Source organism: Oncorhynchus nerka, linkage group LG22, assembly GCF_034236695.1.
Source record: "Oncorhynchus nerka isolate Pitt River linkage group LG22, Oner_Uvic_2.0, whole genome shotgun sequence".
Lineage (NCBI taxonomy): Eukaryota > Metazoa > Chordata > Actinopteri > Salmoniformes > Salmonidae > Oncorhynchus > Oncorhynchus nerka.
The window spans coordinates 63,743,596-63,763,790 of record NC_088417.1 but is presented as its reverse complement, the minus strand read 5'-3'; the positions used below and the strand labels follow the sequence as shown (position 1 = coordinate 63,763,790).

At 42.6% G+C, this 20,195-nt stretch overlaps 1 protein-coding gene, 2 long non-coding RNA genes and 1 other non-coding gene across 6 annotated transcripts; 1 reads left to right on the top strand and 3 right to left on the bottom strand.

The window, feature by feature from the left end:
• Positions 1–595: 595 nt before the first annotated feature.
• Positions 596–2,371, bottom strand: LOC115104659 (uncharacterized). The gene is made up of 3 exons (XR_003859791.2): positions 2,282–2,371; positions 1,822–1,869; positions 596–1,237 (listed from the first exon to the last, which is right to left on the bottom strand). It is a non-coding gene; the product is annotated as an uncharacterized LOC115104659 (long non-coding RNA).
• LOC115106064 (Z30 small nucleolar RNA) lies at positions 1,976–2,073 on the bottom strand. Its single transcript, XR_003859980.1, has one exon. It is a non-coding gene; the product is annotated as a Z30 small nucleolar RNA (small nucleolar RNA).
• A 757-nt stretch (positions 2,372–3,128) lies between the features above and the next one.
• LOC115105475 (protein orai-2-like) lies at positions 3,129–7,441 on the bottom strand. Of its 3 annotated transcripts, none has more exons than XM_029627573.1 (3): positions 7,352–7,441; positions 5,714–5,949; positions 3,129–5,434 (listed from the first exon to the last, which is right to left on the bottom strand). In XM_029627573.1, the coding sequence occupies exons 2-3, from the start codon at positions 5,942–5,944 to the stop codon at positions 4,835–4,837; spliced, it is 831 nt and encodes a 276-aa protein (XP_029483433.1). In that variant the 5' UTR covers positions 5,945–5,949; positions 7,352–7,441; the 3' UTR covers positions 3,129–4,834. The 3 variants fall into 3 exon arrangements, with proteins under 3 accessions (XP_029483433.1, XP_029483431.1, XP_029483432.1); XM_029627571.2 differs by having other exon boundaries at positions 7,227–7,407; XM_029627572.2 differs by having other exon boundaries at positions 7,271–7,407.
• Positions 6,574–20,019, top strand: LOC135563802 (uncharacterized). The gene is made up of 2 exons (XR_010460531.1): positions 6,574–6,686; positions 18,389–20,019. It is a non-coding gene; the product is annotated as an uncharacterized LOC135563802 (long non-coding RNA).
• Positions 20,020–20,195: the final 176 nt, after the last annotated feature.

Genomic DNA, 20,195 nt, shown 5'->3' with positions numbered 1-20,195 from the left:
TTGAGATTAGATTTTTACTTTGTCAAATTAGCATGTTCTCTTGAATGTGTAACAGTCCAAACTTTATTTTGCATCTAGTTCAAATATGGCACATTCCCATTTGCACTTTATTTTAACAAACTGTAGTCCATCAGTAATCTTTGTGGCTAGTTTCTCATCGCTAAGTAACATGGGCAATTTGCACAGCGAGTCTAAGGGGGCATGATTTGACAAATGTAATACAAACCCAGCCCCAACTTTACTCCTTGTGACAGAGGTGTCAAACTCAGTTTACGATAACCAAAGTAATCCCACTTAAGTCAATTTTGACACTAGAATAAAATGTGTGATGCCACAGGCCATTTTCAAAAGGATTTGGATTTTTATGGGGCAGTTCCTCTTCAATGCAGTAATGTCTGTTTTGAACAAGTCCAGTTTACTACATGATAAGTAATCTTCAAATTAGGCTTCCAATGCAATATACGCCCTTAAAATTTAGATTGTGAGATGTGATCAATCGACTGAATTTGAACATGATCTTTCCCAAATTCAAAAAGGCACTTCCCCATTTGAGCCATCTTTGTTGCATGTTACCAATTGACTAACATAACACCGCTCACGTTAGTATCACTGCTTTTTATTAAGAATCTGCCTCAAGGCCTTCTTCAGAGCTTCTTTAACATGAACTTCTCCAAAGGCCAAAAGCTATTTGAAGCCTGCAAGGTCCCAGTGGATTGCTTCAGTAAACAGCAAAGGCATCTGAAAATTGTCAAAAGAACAAAGCTGTTAAGAGTTAGTATTTAATACAGCTATAGAGTTATACATCTAGCTGGAATCATTAATAAAGACATCCACTGTTAGCCCAGGAAGATAATGTTAAGACTGGGACAGTTAACCCCATCAAGCTAGTCCTGATTACATGAACCAGTTGATGAATAAAATGCTAATTCATGATATGTTAGTACACAAATCTAATATAAGTGGACAAACAAGTACTTTTCATTGAAGTCTCTGCAATGTATTGTATTTAGAAACAGGTCACAACCTCAAGCAGATTTATGTGAAACGTGATCTATTGCGGTCTGGCTGGAGAGTTCAGCTAATATGATTAGGGGGCCTCCCATCCAGCCCCATAATTAAAATGACATCAGCTAAAAAGTTCACTCATCTTGCTGGAGTCCAGCCCACTGTTTAGAGTCGAAGGCCATTTCCTTAAGAATGGTGCACCTTGACAGATGATAAGGCACGTCAACCACTTCTGAAACAAAACCACATTTTAAAGCAGTTTGAATGGTTAAGTTACCCATTTCCTGCAAGTTATTAATATCTATGCAAATAGGAACCACCAATGACAAAAAAAGATTTGCATCAACCAAGGAAACCTTGCAGAGCACAAACTGTTTTTCAAAAGGTCTAAGTACTTTACATTGTTGGGGGTTAAACCCATCAAAGCCACACTGTAGAAATTCAATTATAAGCTGGACCACCAGTCTCAACCCACATTAGTGGAGAGGATGCGTTCAGAGGGCATTTAGACTTAATAGCTCAGAGAAAATTACAACCGATCACACCTTGGTCAGTGACAATACAGAGTCAGGAAATGCTGCACCTCATAGCTTGCCACCAAAACCTAATGAAATACTCAGATTGAAATGGAGCATACATGGCCATTGGCCAGAGTGACATCAGGAAAATTAGGCTGCGTTTACACAGGTAGCCCAATCATAGATATTTGACGTACTGGCCTTTTGACCAATACATTTTTCAGAAAGACCAATTACTGAGAAAAATAGGCCTACCAGTGTGAACACAGCCTAAGGACCCAGTTTGTGGGCTACATACCGTCAGTTGCCAAGTTACTGGTGAACTGGTTAAGTCCTGAATAGCCCTCTGTGATTTTAATAAAAAGAAAACGAGTAACTCAACAGGATGTGATTAAACTAGCCATTACAAACATTTGGGTATTTGCAGAAAGTTACAGCTCATTTGGATATAACAGCTCAGAGAGAAGATTCAAATCAATCACACCTTGGTCAACAACACCCTTGAGTGTCAATACCAAGTCAGGAAATTCTTCATTTCATCATCATAGCTGCAAAAGTGTCAGAAGACCATACTATATGCCATTTGGTTGGTACTCATTAGGTTAAAAACAACTTAGACATCACTCCAAAAGAAATCAAGCCAGTTTCTAGACGTGTTTCACAAGGTCTAACCATTTGGCCATTGAAGTAAGAACTACTGGTAGAGTGATAAAAAAAAAAAATTAACATTTAAAAAAAAAAAATATTGAAACACATACCTGTTTAGTCTCATCCTCTTTGACTTATCAAAGACTTAAAGGCATTGTAATCAACTGAAGATGTCGTGGTTTGGTGCCTTTTCCCTTCTGTAACAAGAGAATGCATAAACTGAAGTTGTGTGAGCCATCCTTTTAAGTAAACTAACTTGATTGGATAGTGTGTGCTTGGGGTGTTCTATTGGCTATCACTTGGGACAATAATTACATGTCAAATTAGTGTAATGATTACACAGCTGTAAATGTTGTGTAATTGAACGAACCAGGGACAGGATTGGACAACCACAATCACTATGGTAGCATCTTTGGTGTAGCGCATCATCAGAATAGCAATTTGGCTGTTTCTATATATCGCAGGTGTGTACCATCTGGCCCTCCTGAGACGTGGAATGATAGGCTTTTCAATTGATGCACATTACAGAGAGAAGCCAGACAATAAAATAGTCTGATTCTCATTAATACAGCCAAGCCGTCTGGAGCATTATCAGTAATTATGGAATAAACAAGGTGGAATGTTCGCAGCTAATCAGAAACATTATTTTATGTAAGGGAAGATTGCCAAATTAGATGGGGCACGGCCTGCCTTAACTTGAAGGATATGGGAATGGGATTATCTGAATATCTTTGGTATACTTTGGTTGTGTTCCTCTGCTCAGACGTTGCTGAAGTGTCAGCTCTTACAATGCCGGATAAGTATTTTACGTTTAAACTAACCAAATGTTATAGCAATCTGGCGCCCAATGGCACTGTCGATGACGTGGCACGGAACCATTGGTTGACGCATGCAACGTTTTAGCAGGGTAACACGACCTAGGTCTTCACAAGATATAGACACGAGTACGCAGAGTAGGACATGGAAATAACAAAATAAGACGAGTCTTTATTTAACATTCATTAACAAGATATGAAAAGACATGCTATTCCACAGAACCTTTAATAGACTACATAGTGCACAGAAAGCAGTAAATGTACCACAATACCCCATGTTGTTAAATCCAAAATAAGTCAGGTTTTAACAAATTGACAGCATTGTTTTCCCATCAACATATAATCGTTTTGTTTGGTCAAATCAACTTTTTTCAGAGGGGACATTTACAACAATGAATTATGACCTGAAGAAGAAAACAATGTGACATTCTAGTATTAACACTAACTTTTGAACTAAACTACAAGTGCACTTTCCTCTTTTTCCACCACATTGAAAGGAGATTCTTGGTCAGAACAATCTTTGTTTGGAATGTTTACTTCTTTTTTTTTAAAGCAGAGAAAAAAAATATGTATTCAAGAGAACTGGCACCATTGACTGTATTTACATTCCTCATTCATAGCTCACCACTCAAACACACCAATAAAGCGTTAAGAATGAAAGTAATCAATAAGCATTGAGTTATGATCATCGTGCCTGGTTCATTGCATCAGCGATATATTCAGTAACCCTCTTCATTTTAATCATAGCCGACACACTTCCATAAAAAGTAATGGTGCAAATGACATTTGACACTGGTTACTTATCATACAGTAAGCACCCTCTCTGCTGCAATAATACTATTGTAAACATGTTCAGACAAGTATTAACATGTCAATGTTGTTTTGAATAGAACAGGAGGAATTACCTCGCCATTTTTGGCACATAAAACATGTTTTGTCATAAAGAAATATAATGCATAACAGTGGATATGAATATCATGTAGTCATTCTATTATTTGTCAATGTTTATACTGTTTTGTTATATAAGCCAATGCAAGTTTACTAAACTATACTTTGGTGAGCATATACATTATAACTTCAATATTAATTTGCTGTGTGAGCAGGTAGTATCTCTTATTTTAACAATAATTAACAGTAACTTAAAATAAATAAGCAGTCCTTCACTAATATGAGGAGATTACAAGTCTTCACGTCGAGGCACCGTAGCTATTCACTATCTTTGACACCAGAGTAGCCTATGAACTAAAGGACAGTTTATAGGCTTGGGAGGGAGTTCTATATAAAATATGGATTATAATGCCGATTAAATGAACATACCCCCCCAAAGCATGTCTACACACAGCATTTGTGTGTGCTCCTATTCCTGTCACCTACTGAAAAACATTACACTGTTTTTGGTGCAACATGAACAACTTCAAAAAGTCAATGGAGTGTTTTTTTCCACCAGCTTCTGTGTCTGCTTACTGCCATGATCTACGTAAATCATAGCCTGGCATGACCACAATAACATTGCCTTCTGAGAACAAGCACGCAGTGAAGTTTGACATCTTATTTCGATTTTCACCACTTCCTTTATGAATTGTGGAGAGATGGCACAAATGAACAACTAACAAAATAGCCCTCAAGACATTCAAATATAAGTAATCTTTTAATTTGCCTCAATACATCAGATCCTACTTCTCTCAGAGACAATATACTATTTTCCAAAACAAACATACTCTAACCTTTGACCTCAATAAATTAGTAGCGTGAGCGAAATCCTTAATCCTCCCACTTATTCAGTGGAATTGTGGTGCTTCTCAATACCATTGAGAGTGGACAGAAGAGCAGAAAGAGGAGCTAAAGAGCTCACACTGCCTGTAGGCCTCTCTCGCACCCATCCAGCTGCACCTTAATCTTGTGCAGTTCCTCGATCTCCTGGTGGTGGCGCTCTGTCTTGTGGCTCACCAGAGAGCGGTAGAAGTGGATGGTGAATACCACAAAGATCACCCCCACCGGCACCATGATGATGGTGGAGGCCAAGGCCGCCTGCCAGCCGCTGTGCCCTGGCAGAGCGGCGGACGGCACAGCGGGGCCACTACAGTTCACCTTAGATAGTGCCAGTTCGGCGGCAGCCACAGCCACCTGGTTGGCAGCACCAGAGTCCACGGGCAGGAACTTGATCCAGCAGAGCAGCACCACCTCAGCCAGGAAGAGCAGGATGCCCAGGGCGGTGGAAAAGCCCCAGGCCAACTCAATGTAGTGGTGCATGCGCTCGTGAGGTGACTCACTGACCGAGTTGAGGTTGTGGATGTTGCTGACCGCCTCCACGTGCGGAAGGATGCAGGTGCTGATGAGCAACGCAAATAAGTGTACAGCCACCAGCACCGTGGTGCACACACTAAAGGCGATGAGCAGCATGCGCGGGTAGTTGTACTGCATCTCCAGCTGGACCTCCACCATGGCCACCTAGCATGGCACAACAACAACATCACCATTATCATAGTTCACCACCACAGTGAACAGGATAGCTACTAGCATAAATGTCAAAACGGCCTACTTTTCAGATTGGTTCACATGCTATTAATAGCAGCCTGGGAGTGAGTGAGTGTGCTTTTTTTTTTTCCTCAAGAGGTTTATCTGAAAAATGTCTCAGTCTCTAGTGATACAACGTACAGGCTGACAGGGAAATTGATCTTGAAAACAACTTTGGAGGGATTATCCCTGGAAAATAGTGGGGTAACTCACCATAGCAAAGCCTGAGAGCAGGGCAGAGGTGCGGCTGGAGGCTTTCAGCTTGGCCCGGCTCAGGTAGAGCTTCCTCCAAGACAGGGCCTGTACAGAGTGGTGATTGGAGGTGACCAGCTCCAGGTAGCTGCGGCGCACCCAGTCCCTGTAGTCCATCCCTCCACCCTCCGGCATCTGCTCTGAGCCCCCCGGGGCCGGGGAGCCCATGGGCACATTCAGCTCACTGCTCATGGCAACTAGCAGACAAGGAAGGATGGCAACATTAATAAAAGGAAGTAAAATAAAATACATTTTGAGTTAATGTTTGTCAGTGTGACAATTTTACAGTGTGGTCCAATACACTTGAGACACACACTATGGCTGAATTCTTGAGACATATCCAAAACTAGACTGCTCACTTTGCTGGGATTCCATTGTTTTATGACTGGTTTGCATCACCCGTCTAGTCAAGCCCAAAAAAACATGGCTATTGCCAGCTACACAAAATCTTGAGCAGTGAGTGCTTGAAAGTATGGGTTGTGCCTTAATGCCAGCTGCAGCAACAAAAAAAAGTACCAGGTTTAAATCCTTGTCAATGTTGGCTAAGAATTTAACTTGTGTTTGACACATATACTAGAGATTAAGACAAGTCATTGTAAAACGTCTTCTCTTTTTAGTCATATGGCTACATCCTTGTCAGGAAAGTTCAACCTGATACGACCATGATGTCTAGTAGATAGGTAAATCATTTACAACTTGGTCAAATTATTTGTAGCTGAACAATTAATTTTGTGCATGATATTCCTGAAGCCTGTATTACGGGTATTGTTCCCACACAGACATAGTTCCATGTTACTGCACTTGTTTACTAAGACAGACGACCACCTGTGCCAGTTAGCTTGCTCGAACACCTGTGTGTAAACGTAACTGTGGAGGAAGTGTAGTTCGTTGGCTGGAGGCACACAGATGTATGGATCTGTGCAAATCTGATACAGTAAGTATATATATTTTATTTGAAAGATGCTTTCTCGCCGATATGAAAGATATGGAAGTTATATTTTGAAAACCATATCAAACGCGATGATTGACGTTTCTAAACGTTACAGCAGAGCGTCGTGATTGTAGTTCACATGGTTCCACCGGTAAGCGGTGCTTATAGCTGAGAACCAGTGGGTTACTATCTATAAGCTAAGTACCCACCAAATTAATATATCGCGCTAACGCTAGCCAACTGTTTTATTTCTTTCTAGACAGCTTCAAGCTTGCTCTCTGGCTAGAATCAGCAGTGCGTGGAATATCAACAAAGTAGCAAATAAACCACCAGGAAAAATAACAGGTGCAACCTAGCGAGCCATGTCATAAAATGTTTATTTCAGTCATTCCAGCGTCCAACTGCTCCGAGGTGTTGCTAGTACGGCTAACGTTACTCATAAAATGTTGACGATGTGACTTCCTAGCACTCTGGCTAGCATCGCGATGGCTAAGTTATTAACAAGCTCGGTAGGCTGCTACACGATTCTTGATATAGTTTTACCTTTTTGCCAAGACGTCCTTTGACCTATTAATTCATCCACAAACCTTAGCGAACTTCGATGAATGAGAGGGTGGTTAAAATACTTGCTGTGAGAGACTTGACTACAATCTTTCCTTCGCACTCACTGTTATTTTAGTCAGGAGCATTCTGGTCACGTGATCCAGGGCAGAGTACGAAAACTTCCTCTATGGATGTTTTATGGCGGTTGGCAACCAACTAAGGTGCATTACCGACACCAGCTGTATTGGAGGGTGGACCAGAGACAGGGGAGGTCTAAAAAAAAATCTACACAATATTCTCGTCACCCCACGGAAACGAAATACATCATTAAATCTTACATCCATTTGAAGATTTCCCCAGCGGTTCACTTAATCTGGGCTCTTCAACCCCATTACTCCTCAAATCTAATAACAATCTCTCCCTTTCATATTTCTGGCACTGAAATAGTGGAACACGTTCTGTCTGCATTTCCTGCTGACAATGATCACACCTCCCAGTTGATGTTTCCCCACCAATTTCAATATACGACTGAGCCTTGTGTGTCCCAGTCTCAGACTTGTGATTATGCTTTCATCCCTTCTCTCTCGGCCTGATGACCTCCCTGCCCCCACCTTTTCCCGAATCTTATACAGGCGTCTTCCCTTTCCCTCCTCTTCCACAACTCATCTAATTTGTTTCTAACCACTTTTTAATCAACTGGTAAGGCTTCTACTTTACTGATTGACAACTCCATCTCAACATTAGGATGTTTAAGAGCCTGCTTGGCGATAACATCCACCTTCTCGTTCCCCTCTACTCCCACATGAGCTGGTGCACAGAGGAACATCACAAATACCCCCATCTGTCTCACCCTATAAAAGCACTGTAAAACCTCAAACAATAAATACATTCTGTCTGCTCCGAGACATTAATTTCAGCTCATCAGTGCTGCACAGTAGTCAGAGCAGATGACTACCTTGTCTGGCTCACCACCTCCACCCACTCTGCAGCCAAGAGTATGGCCATCAACTCCATTGTGTAAACATAAATGATCCATTGCTATTTTTGTCACTGCCACCTTAAATATTAATAATTAGATATTTAATAAGTAGACATGCACTCATAATTAACTGTAGCGCATATAAAGCACCCACACGTTTCTAGTGGCTGAAAACACAATCATTGCGGGATGAACGGGTGATGAATTTCCGGCCAAGGGTGGTCAATTTAAAAAATAATTCCTTCCTCCCTCGCCCTGCAAGTGTATACTTGTCAGACGTCATGATACGTCATCAGAAGTGTCCACTTAATTTCAGGGCTGAGGGGATAGAGTGTGTCTTAAGTGTTTGGACCACGGCCATCGTCAAGAAAGCATTATATTGGGTTCTTAAATGTTCACTTACAACTGAATCTACTCCTTCCTCAACAGTTCTTACCCTCTCTAGCAACCCTAGATCTATCACTGGCTGAGGGAGCAACCAAGGTGGGATAGCAGGAAGAACCACAGAGGGACTAAACTCCCTTCCATACAACCCCATCTCCCTCGCCATGCCAATGCCTATCCACCCGAAACTTGTATTCAGATAGCACTCTGGGAGCACCTTTTTCGTAGGATGTGTAACCTTATGTCCTTGTAGGTTGACCCAATATGTCATGGTTAGCTGTTGTCTTAACTTTAACAGCATCTCTCCCAAAATGTTTAATTGTTTATGACTGGAGGTAACCTTTAACAGAGACACAAAGAAGATTATTTGTGGCCCAGATCTTGACATGATCCATTTTAGGTAGTAAACTACGAACGTTAAGATGTAAAAATGTCAAACATTTTCTGCATTTAAAATCACACAGTTTCAGTACAAGTCAGATAATTTGAGATTTCAGAACAACCTGTACTTCGCACTGTTCACCCCGGAAGTATTACATCTCCTGCAGCGTTGATAGTGCAATGAGTCCTCCATTTGAATTAGTCCTCTCCTCTCCAGAAAGTAAGTCAGCCTTTCCGTTATCATCCTTTCCATACATTTACATACATGAGATGTCAACGCTATCAGACTATAGCTTGAAGGACTATTAGGGTCTTTCCCTAGTTTCCGTATTGGCACAACAACAGCCTGCTTCTCCTGCCACACCTTATTGTAAAGGCCCAATACTTTCCCCATTGCAGTGTCACTGAGATGAGCCATCATGATGTAACACATCTCATCCTTCCCGAGGAGATGCTACCCCAGCTTTAGCTAATACTCTCTTCATCTCAGCCAACGTAAAAGGGCCATTCAATGTATCCCCGACCATCTTTCTCTGATCCACGACCCCCGGCGGATCTCCTCTGACCCTCTCTCCCACGCTGCCCCTCTTCTGTCAGATTAGTTGAGCTGTGCACCTTCACAAATACCTGGGTTAACATCGCTGCCTTCTCAGTATCTCTCACTGCAACTATCTCCCCACTTTTCAGCACAGGGAGATCCAAATATCTTCTGACCCCACTCATCCTCTTAATAATCCCCCGTGCTTCTCCCACAGGAGTGATCCTGCCTATGTTTCCACAGAACCGGCGCCCATACTCCCTCTTAGCTGTCCTTATGATCCTCCTTAATAGTGCTTGTGCTTGTTTATACTGAATCAGGAGCTGGTAATTATTGGACCTTTTCAACATTCTGAAAGCCCTGTTCCTACACTTCACAGCTTCTCTACACTCCTCAGTTCACCAGGGAACTGCGTTTACTCTTTCTCCCCTGCCTTGTGGCCCCTACTAATGCTCCTCTACTCCATCATTCACTGTTTCTATATCTGAATTGAGATCAACCTGAGACAGCTCCTGTTCACTCAACTCTCGAAACTGACCCCACTCTGCTTTCCCAAATATCCATCTCCACAATCCATTTCCTACTGAAACTTCCACCCTCATTCCTTCAGTACACATGATATGATAGTGATCACTACCCTCTGTAGATTCCTTCAATACCTCCCAACTACATCCGCCTGCCATTGAACTTGAGATCAGAGTAAGATCCAGAGCAGATTCATTTCCAGTTGTTGGGTCAATCTTGGTTCCCCGGCCGTCATTAAGACTCACAAGCCCTTTCTCATCAAGTAGTTCTTCCAACACATGTCATCAGTCCATAACCCTCCCCAGAGCGTACTATGAGCATTAAAATCCCCACACCACATTACCCATCTCCTATCTTGACCTACTAAATTCCCAAGGGCCATCAACTCTTGCCTCTCTAGTCCCCCCTCTATCTCTACAGAATGCAACATACCCTTCTATTAAACAATCTAGAGTAGAGTTAAACCATGTCTCCTGGAGACATATCACATCAAGAAACTGTTTGAACTCTTGCCCATTAGCCATCAAACTTCTGGCATTCCATTGAAGGATCAACACCATTATGACAATTAACCAATACATGATTCCTGGCTGAACTGGTCATAATCTAGTTCACTGCCTGCTACACTATGATCTGTATCTTCTTAATCTTAGATTGTAATTTTTCTGTGCAAATGATTGCTGCTGTCACAAATGTAACGACCTCCCTCATTGTCTACTACCAATCTTGTGTTCTCCCCCAACATCCCGACCGGCCCTAGAATACATGCTTTTCTAGGTGCCCCCCTTATTTCTGCGTGAACTACCTTCACTGCTTCTGCATACGAGATTTTACACCCACTCCGCACCTGCTGCACTTCCACCTGTCTTCTCATCACGGCACAACCCCCATATGCCACACTATGGGCACCCCCAACGTTACAGCAGTTTAACTGAACCCCGTCTCCACATTCCCCATATCTTTATACTTTTTTAAAATTTCACCTTTATTTAAACAGGTAGGCCAGTTGAGAACAAGTTCTCATTTACAACTGCCACCTGGACAAGATAAAGCAAAGCAGTGCGACACAAACAACAACACAGAGTTACACATAAACAAACGTACAGCCAATAACACAATAGAAAAATCGATGTACATTGTGTGCAAATGTAGAAGTGTAGGGAGGTAAGGCAATAAATAGGCAATTGAGGCGAAATAATACAAATTTAGCATTAACACGGGAGTGATAGATGTTCAGATGATGATGTGCAAGTAGAGATACTGGGGTGCAAGAAGATAAGTAACAATATGGGGATGAGGTAGTCGGGTGGGCTATTTACAGATTGGCTGTGTAAAAGGAACAGTGATCGGTAAGCTGCTCTGACAGCTGATGCTTAAGTTAGAGAGAGAGATATAAGACTCCAGCTTCAGAGATTTTTGCAATTTGTTCCAGTCATTGCCAGCAGAGAACTGGAAGGAAAGGCGGCCAAAGGAAGTGTTGGCTTTGGGGATGACCAGTGAAATATACCTGCTGGAGCGCATGCTACGGGTGTGTGTTGCTATGGTGACCAGTGAGCTAAGATAAGGCAGGACTTTACCTAGCATAGACTTATAGATGACCTGGAGCCAGTGGGTTTGGCAACGAATATCTAGTGAGGGCCAGCCAACGAGAGCATACAGGTCGCAGTGGTGGGTAGTATATGGGGCTTTGGTGACAAAACGGATGGCACTGTGATAGACTACATCCATGCTGAGTAGAGTGTTGGAGGCTATTTTGTAAATGACATCGCAGAAGTCAAGGATCAGTAGGATAGTCACTTTACGAGGGTATGTTTGGCAGCATGAGTGAAGGAGGCTTTGTTTTGCGAAATAGGAAGCCAATTCTAGATTTAATTTTGGATTGGATATGCTTAATGTGAGTCTGGAAGGAGAATTTACAGTCTAGCAAGACACCTAGGTATTTGTAGTTGTCCACATATTCTAAGTCAGAACCATCCAGAACAGTGATGCTAGTCGGGCGGGAGGGTGCAGGCAGCAATCGGTTGAAGAGCATGCATTTAGTTTTACTTGCACTTAAAAGCAGTTGGAGGTCACGGAAGGAGTGTTGTATGGCGTTGAAGCTCATTTGGAGGTTTGTTAGCACAGTGTCCAAAGAAGGGCCAGATGTAAACAGAATGGTGTCGTCTATGTAGAGGTGGATCAGAGAATCACCAGCAGCAAGATCGACATCATTGATATATACAGAGAAAAGAGTCTGCCCGAGAATTGAACCTTGTGGCACCCCCATAGAGACTGTCAGAAGTCTGGACAACAGGCCCTCCGATTTGACACACTGAACTATATCTGAGAAATAGTTGGTGAACCAGGTGAGGCAGTCATTTGAGAAGCCAAGGCTATTGAGTCTAACGATAAGAATGTGCTGATTGACAGAGTCGAAAGCCTTGGCCAGGTCGATAAAGACGGCTGCACAGTACTGTCTTTAATCGATGGCGGTTATGATATTGTTTAGGACCTAGGTTGAGGTGCACCCATGACCAGCAGCTTGGAAACCAGATTGCATAATGGAGAAGGTACGGTGGGATTCGAAATGGTCGGTGATCTGTTTATTAACTTGGCTTTCGAAGATTTTAGAAAGGCAGGGCAGGATGGATATAGGTCTATAACAGTTTGGGTCTAGAGTGTCTCCCCCTTTGCAGAGGGGGATGACCGTGGCAGCTTTCCAATCTTTGGGGATCTCAGACGATACGAAAGAGAGATTGAATAGGCTAGTAATAGGGGTTGCAACAATTTCGGGAGATCATTTTAGAAAGAGAGGGTCCAGATTGTCTAGCCCAGCTGATTTGTAGGGATCCAGATTTTGCCGCTCTTTCAGAACATCAGCTGTCTGGATTTGGGTGAAGGAGAGGCAGGGGGGGGCTGGGCAAGTTGCTGCAGGGGGTGCTGACATGTTGGCCGGGGTAGAGGTAGCCAGGTGGAAAGCATGGCCAGCCGTAGAAAAATGCTTATTGAAATTATCGATTATCGTAGATTTATCGGTGGTGACAATGTTTACTATCCTGAGTGCAGTGGGCATGGAGGAGGTGCTCTTATTCTCTATGGTCTTTATAGTGTCCCAAAGCCTTTTGGAAATAGTGCTATAGGATGCAAATTTCTGTTTGAAAAAGCTAGCCTTAGCTTTCCTAACTGACAGAGTGCATTCGTTCCTTACTTCCCTGAAATGTTGCATATCACGGGGTTATTTGACGCTAATGCAGTACGCCACAGGATGTTTTTGTGCTGGGCAAGGGTAGTCAAGTCTGTGGTGAACCAAGGGCTATATCTGTTCTTAGTTCCACATTTTTTGAATGGGGCATGCTTATTTAAGATATGAGAAAAGTACTTTAAATGAGCAACCAGGCATCCTCTACTGACGGAATGAGGTCAATATCCTTCCAAGATACCCGGGCCAGGTCGATTAGAAAGGCCTGCTCGCTGAAGTGTTTTAGGAAGCGTTCGACAGTGATGAGGGGTGGTCGTTTGACCGCGGACCCATTACACATGCAAGGAATGAGGTTGAAGACAGCAGAGGTGTATTTAGAGGGCAAGTTGGTCCGGATGATATCTAAGAGGGTGTCCATGGTTACGGATTTAGGGTTGTACCTGGTAGGTTCCTTGATAATTTGTGTGAGATTGAGGGCATCTAGTTTAGATTGTAGGACGGCCGGGGTGTTAAGCATGTCCCAGTTTAGGTCACCTAACAGTACGAACTCTTAAGATAGATGGGGGGGCAATCAATTCACATATGGTGTCCAGGGCACAGCTGGGCCATATGCCCATGTTCTCCCCTACATTTCGCACATCTCTTTTTGCCTTTGCCCAAACCTTTGAGTTATAGCAATGCACTGGTTTTGGAACATATGCTCACACATAGTAACTCATATACCCAATCCTAACCTTTTCTGGCAGTACCAGATCCTCAAACTTTAGTAGCGCTGACAAGCTATCCACCTTCTTCCCATCTTGTGTTATCTGGAGGCACTTTGAGAGAGCCTCCCTTCAAATGGTCCTTTATTTCTTTCATGTTAACAATTTCTGGAAGTCATGTAATAACTCCCTTCATCCACTGCTATCCAGTTTGATCTGGCATGCTACCATTAACCACACGTTTACATACCTGCTTGAGTTTGAGCGCTTTCTCATACTGTTTAGCATTGATACACAACCAAACTTCCATCACAAAGAACTTTAGCAGAAAACCTCTCCTACTCTCCAAATCTCTGGTCAATACTATCGGATTCACCGCAGTGACTCCACCCTCGTCCACCAGTGATGACCAGTCTTTTTTTTGTCTGTTTTTTGTTATTTTGACATGAATAACATGTCACATATCAGTTTGCAAATATATCTATATTTCTATCATTGAGTTAATAAAGCCACATTCAAACAGGTCTCTTTTTTGCTTTCTTGAGTATGGCAGCTCCAAAATGCAGGTGTTTCAGCCTAGTTCAGTGCTTTCTGTGGTGGTGGGGCAGCCAGCGGACAATATGGAGCGTAGGGGTTGGTAATGTTCTCTAGTTGCGCTGTGATTGGCTCAGCATTCTGTCACTCATGGGGACATTACATCAACGCCAAATCTACAGGGAGAGATAAAAAATTCAAGCCCCTTGGGTAGTAAATCTAAGTGTATGTTGTGTAGTAAGCTGTTAGTAGCCAATGTGACTCACCCTAATAATTTGGTCCCTTTCCCCCTCATAACTGAGCCTACTGTTCTGACTTGGTGGTGCACATGTAGCCTATCGCCTGTTTTAGAGAAATGTAGTCATCGAATATTGTAAGAGCTTTCATTGTCTTATATATCCCCTTTAATTAGCCTACGGTTCTGAATTGGTATACAGGGAGAATACTGTAAGAGCGACCCTTGTTCTGAATTCTGTCACTGTACGTTTCAAAGTGCTGAACAAATGGTTGACTATGTCCGTCCTAGCTCACTCATTAATGTCTTATCCGCTCATTGCCCCCTTATGCCATAGTTGTACATCTCAATTGTTAGTAGAAACCACCTTTGTTTAAGCAAGTTAGCCACATCAGCTATGTTTTTTTTAAAGGCAGTAAATTAAGCTGAATTGACGGTTTTGCTGCCAGACGAGGCTCCGCTGACGGCCAGGTGTAGCAGTGGTAAGGTGTTGGGACTGCTGTTGGGACAGCTTTATGTAGGCCATAACAGTTTGTGGGCACAGTTTGTCACCGTTATAGTGCAATTACTGTAAGGAAGTGCTATTATGCTGTGTTCGTAACCAAGTGAGAATTTACCACATGAAAATCCACTTGAATGGCACTCCAACTGGTAATTACTAGTGGGAAAATTGTCTTTCATCCTGAGCTCCAACTTATCCCACATACGGACCTCTGATGTCACCTACTAAGGAGATTACCTGGATAACAGTAGGCAGTTAAATGTAACAAAACATTTATAGAAAGCAGTCTATTAATATTGTTTTTGAACTCAATCATTTGTTTACAAGAACGATAGTTGTAAGCTTAGTTTATGGGTTTTCAGCTTGTTGGCCATTAGCCTATCAGCGTTTCTCAATGAGTTCAAAGCACATGAACGCATTCAACTGCTATTAACAACTTCACAACTTGTACATTTCCACCTGGTTACAATAGCAGCATCAATGCTCCAGGTGAAGAGGGTTAGTGTTGATTGCATTAGTTTTGTAACCGGGCCACGTCCCGGGCATGAGCCAGGTGCCCCCCGTTTTGTCCGACAGCGAAGTCAGCTCAAGACAAAGGAGACGTATTTTAACCACATGGAGTAACTCAACGTAGCAAACGTTTAATCAAACTGCATTCCAAAAGGAGATGGCTAACATAAAAGTAAGCCATATGAACACAATTAATTACTTAAAGGAGTTGGGAAATTCACCTTGATACAAATGATTTGTATCACCTCAATAACCTAAATTGTGATCCTCACACAATCAATAAGAATCCACATTTACATGTCCTTTCTTCATCTATGTATGAATGACAAATACATCTGTAAATTGCTCTGGATTAAAGTTTCTGATATGTGCCTCAACCTTCAGTGTGTGGCTTGGCTCTGGTTCTCTGTCCTTCAGTTTAGAAGCAGTCGCCAATTTGATTATATTCAAATAGTTCTCTGACAGGAGGCTGACTAGGCCCGTGTTTCCTAACCCTGGTCCTCAAGTACCTCCAAAAGTACACATTTTCATTGTAACCCTGGACAAACACACCTCATTCAACTCATTGAGGGCTTGATGATTAGTTAACTAGTTGAATCAGGTGTGCTTGTCCAGGGTTACAATAAAATTGTGTACTGTTGGAGGTACTTGAGGACCAGGGTTGGGAAACAACCTCCTAGTCAGCCCAAATCTGATATTTCTTTCTCCTAATTGGTCTTTAGACCAATGAGATTTTTTTCATAAGTGGTCTGATTGGTCACAAAAGAACAATTACTGAAAAAGAACAGAGTTGGGCTGCCTTCGTAAACACAACCTAAATGACAACACTGTAAAAAAAAAAAAAAACTCAACCTGTCAGTCACACTTTCAATCCAATCATATGTTTCTCACACACACACACACACACACACACGTGTAAGTACTGTAAAAAAAAAAAAAACATTCAATTCCACCCATGAAGAGGTTTCATGCCCAAGAGTAATCCATGCTAGTGCAAAGGTGCCAGTGAAGAGGTTTCATGCCCAAGAGTAATCCATGCTAGTGAAGAGGTTTCATGTCCAAGAGTAATCCATGCTAGTGAAGAGGTTTCATGTCCAAGAGTAATCCATGCTAGTGAAGAGGTTTCATGCCCAAGAGTAATCCATGCTAGTGAAGAGGTTTCATGTCCAAGAGTAATCCATGCCAGTGAAGAGGTTTCATGTCCAAGAGTAATCCATGCTAGTGAAGAGGTTTCATGTCCAAGAGTAATCCATGCTAGTGAAGAGGTTTCATGCCCAAGAGTAATCCATGCTAGTGAAGAGGTTTCATGCCCAAGAGTAATCCATGCCAGTGCAAAAAGCAACTACCACCACCACTCCATTTGGACATGTTAAAGGAGAAGGAAATTAAACAAATCTTTTCATGACCATAAAAGAAACAAAGAGATCTTCTGTTGAATCTGACAATTAATCTTAATGGTTGTACAGTCGTCTCAAATAAAACTGTGAAGGACCTCGGCGTTACTCTGGACCCTGATCTCTCTTTTGAAGAACATATCAAGACCATTTCAAGGACAGCTTTTTTCCATCTACGTAACATTGCAAAAATCAGAAACTTTCTGTCCAAAAATGATGCAGAAAAATTAATCCATGCTTTTGTCACTTCTAGGTTAGACTACTGCAATGCTCTATTTTCCGGCTACCCGGATAAAGCTCTAAATAAACTTCAGTTAGTGCTAAATACGGCTGCTAGAATCCTGACTAGAACCAAAAAATTTGATCATATTACTCCAGTGCTAGCCTCTCTACACTGGCTTCCTGTCAAAGCAAGGGCTGATTTCAAGGTTTTACTGCTAACCTACAAAGCATTACATGGGCTTGCTCCTACCTATCTCTCTGATTTGGTCCTGCCGTACATACCTACACGTACGCTACGGTCACAAGACGCAGGCCTCCTAATTGTCCCTAGAATTTCTAAGCAAACAGCTGGAGGCAGGGCTTTCTCCTATAGAGCTCCATTTTTATGGAACGGTCTGCCTACCCATGTCAGAGACGCAAACTCGGTCTCAACCTTTAAGTCTTTACTGAAGACTCATCTCTTCAGTGGGTCATATGATTGAGTGTAGTCTGGCCCAGGAGTGGGAAGGTGAACGGAAAGGCTCTGGAGCAACGAACCGCCCTTGCTGTCTCTGCCTGGCCGGTTCCCCTCTTTCCACTGGGATTCTCTGCCTCTAACCCTGTTACGGGGGCTGAGTCACTGGCTTACTGGGGCTCTCTCATGCCGTCCCTGGGGGGGGTGCGTCACCTGGGTGGGTTGATTCACTGTTGTGGTCAGCCTGTCTGGGTTGGCGCCCCTCCTTGGGTTGTGCCGTGGCGGAGATCTTTGTGGGCTATACTCGGCCTTGTCTCAGGATGGTAAGTTGGTGGTTGAAGATATCCCTCTAGTGGTGTGGGGGCTGTGCTTTGGCAAAGTGGGTGGGGTTATATCCTTCCTGTTTGGCCCTGTCCGGGGGTGTCCTCGGATGGGTCCACAGTGTCTCCTGACCCCTCCTGTCTCAGCCTCCAGTATTTATGCTGCAGTAGTTTATGTGTCGGGGGGCTAGGGTCAGTTTGTTATATCTGGAGTACTTCTCCTGTCCTATTCGGTGTCCTGTGTGAATCTAAGTGTGCGTTCTCTAATTCTCTCCTTCTCTCTTTCTTTCTCTCTCTCGGAGGACCTGAGCCCTAGGACCATGCCCCAGGACTACCTGACATGATGACTCCTTGCTGTCCCCAGTCCACCTGGCCATGCTGCTGCTCCAGTTTCAACTGGCCTGGGCCCTAGGACCATGTCCCAGGACTACCTGACATGATGACTCCTTGCTGTCCCCAGTCCACCTGACTGTTCTGCCTTATTATTATTCGACCATGTTGGTCATTTATGAACATTTGAACATCTTGGTCATGTTCTGTTATAATCTCTACCCGGCACAGCCAGAAGAGGACTGGCCACCCCACATAGCCTGGTTCCTCTCTAGGTTTCTTCCTAGGTTTTGGCCTTTCTAGGGAGTTTTTCCTAGCCACCGTGCTTTTACACCTGCATTGTTTGCTGTTTGGGGTTTTAGGCTGGGTTTCTGTACAGCACTTTGAGATATCAGCTGATGTACGAAGGGCTATATAAATAAATTTGATTTGATTTGATAAAACCATGTTTTCATAAAACTAGATAGGGGTAGACAACTTGAGTCTTAGGTAGGTCATAATTCCAAAAATAAACTAACAATAAAATGTCATTGTTATACTGAAAATATAAAATGCAACAATTTCAATGCTTTTACTAAATTACAGTTCAAAAGTCAGTCAATTGAAATAGAATCAGAATGTTTTCTCACCACAAAAGGGCTTTAATTACAGACAGAAATACTCCAGTTTCATCAGCTGTCCGTGTGGCTGGTCTCAGACGATCCTGCAGGTGAAGAGGCCAGATGTGGAGGACCTTGACTGGTGTGGTAACACATGGTGTGTGGTTGTGAGGCCAGTTGGATGTACTGCCAAATAGTCTACAATGACATTAGAGGCAGCTTATGGTAGAGAAATTAACATTAAATTCTCTGGCACCAGCTCTGGTGGACATTGCTGCAGTCAGCTTGCCAATTGCACACTCCCTCAAAACTTGAGACATATGTGGCATTGTGTTGTGACAAAACTACACATTTTAGAGTGGCCTTTTATTGTGCATAGCACAGGGCACATCTGTGTTATGTTCATGCTTTTCAATATGCCACACTGGATGGATTCTTTTGGGAAAGGAGAAATGCGCACCAACAGGGATGTAAACAAATCTGTGCACAACATTTGAAAGAAGCTTTTGGAAAATCTTTGGAATATTTTATTTCAGCTCATGAAATCAACACTTCACATGTTGCATTCATATTTTTGTTCTGTATACAAGTCATAACTCAAACTATTATGCTGTTTTTTTTGTGTCAGGCTTCATCACTTTTGCCAGCAGGGGGAAGATTTAGACAGGGCACATACTTCATGAGGTCACTGCAGTCTATCCGACAGGAATTCTCATGCTAGAAAGATACTAATTCTTCTCTACCTAGCCCCATCCCAAAATGTTTAAATCACAGGGAACATTATTAATAACCAGAGGTATATTCATCGAGGTGAAACGTTGCAAATGCTCCTCACTGATTTGAATACACTGAAGGATTTACATGCAAATTCCCAGCACGCTTATGCCAGCAAGCCAGACCCACATACCTACAGTTCTATATTCTGATAATTCATCATGCACCTTGAACGTCCACCATACTGAAAATACGGTTTCAAAAGTATGAAAACTTCACCTTCCTCGGAATGTGTTCAGTAAAAAATGCCTTCGACGCCAAGCCTACTTCAAAACAAAAGGAAATTGCCAACCTCAAATAGACATCTTGAAAACTTGAATAAACAATACTTCTTCCAGTGTATTGAAAGTAAAAAACAAATTATAGTTCAGATATTATAATGACACAGCAAGTGATGGTCATTTCC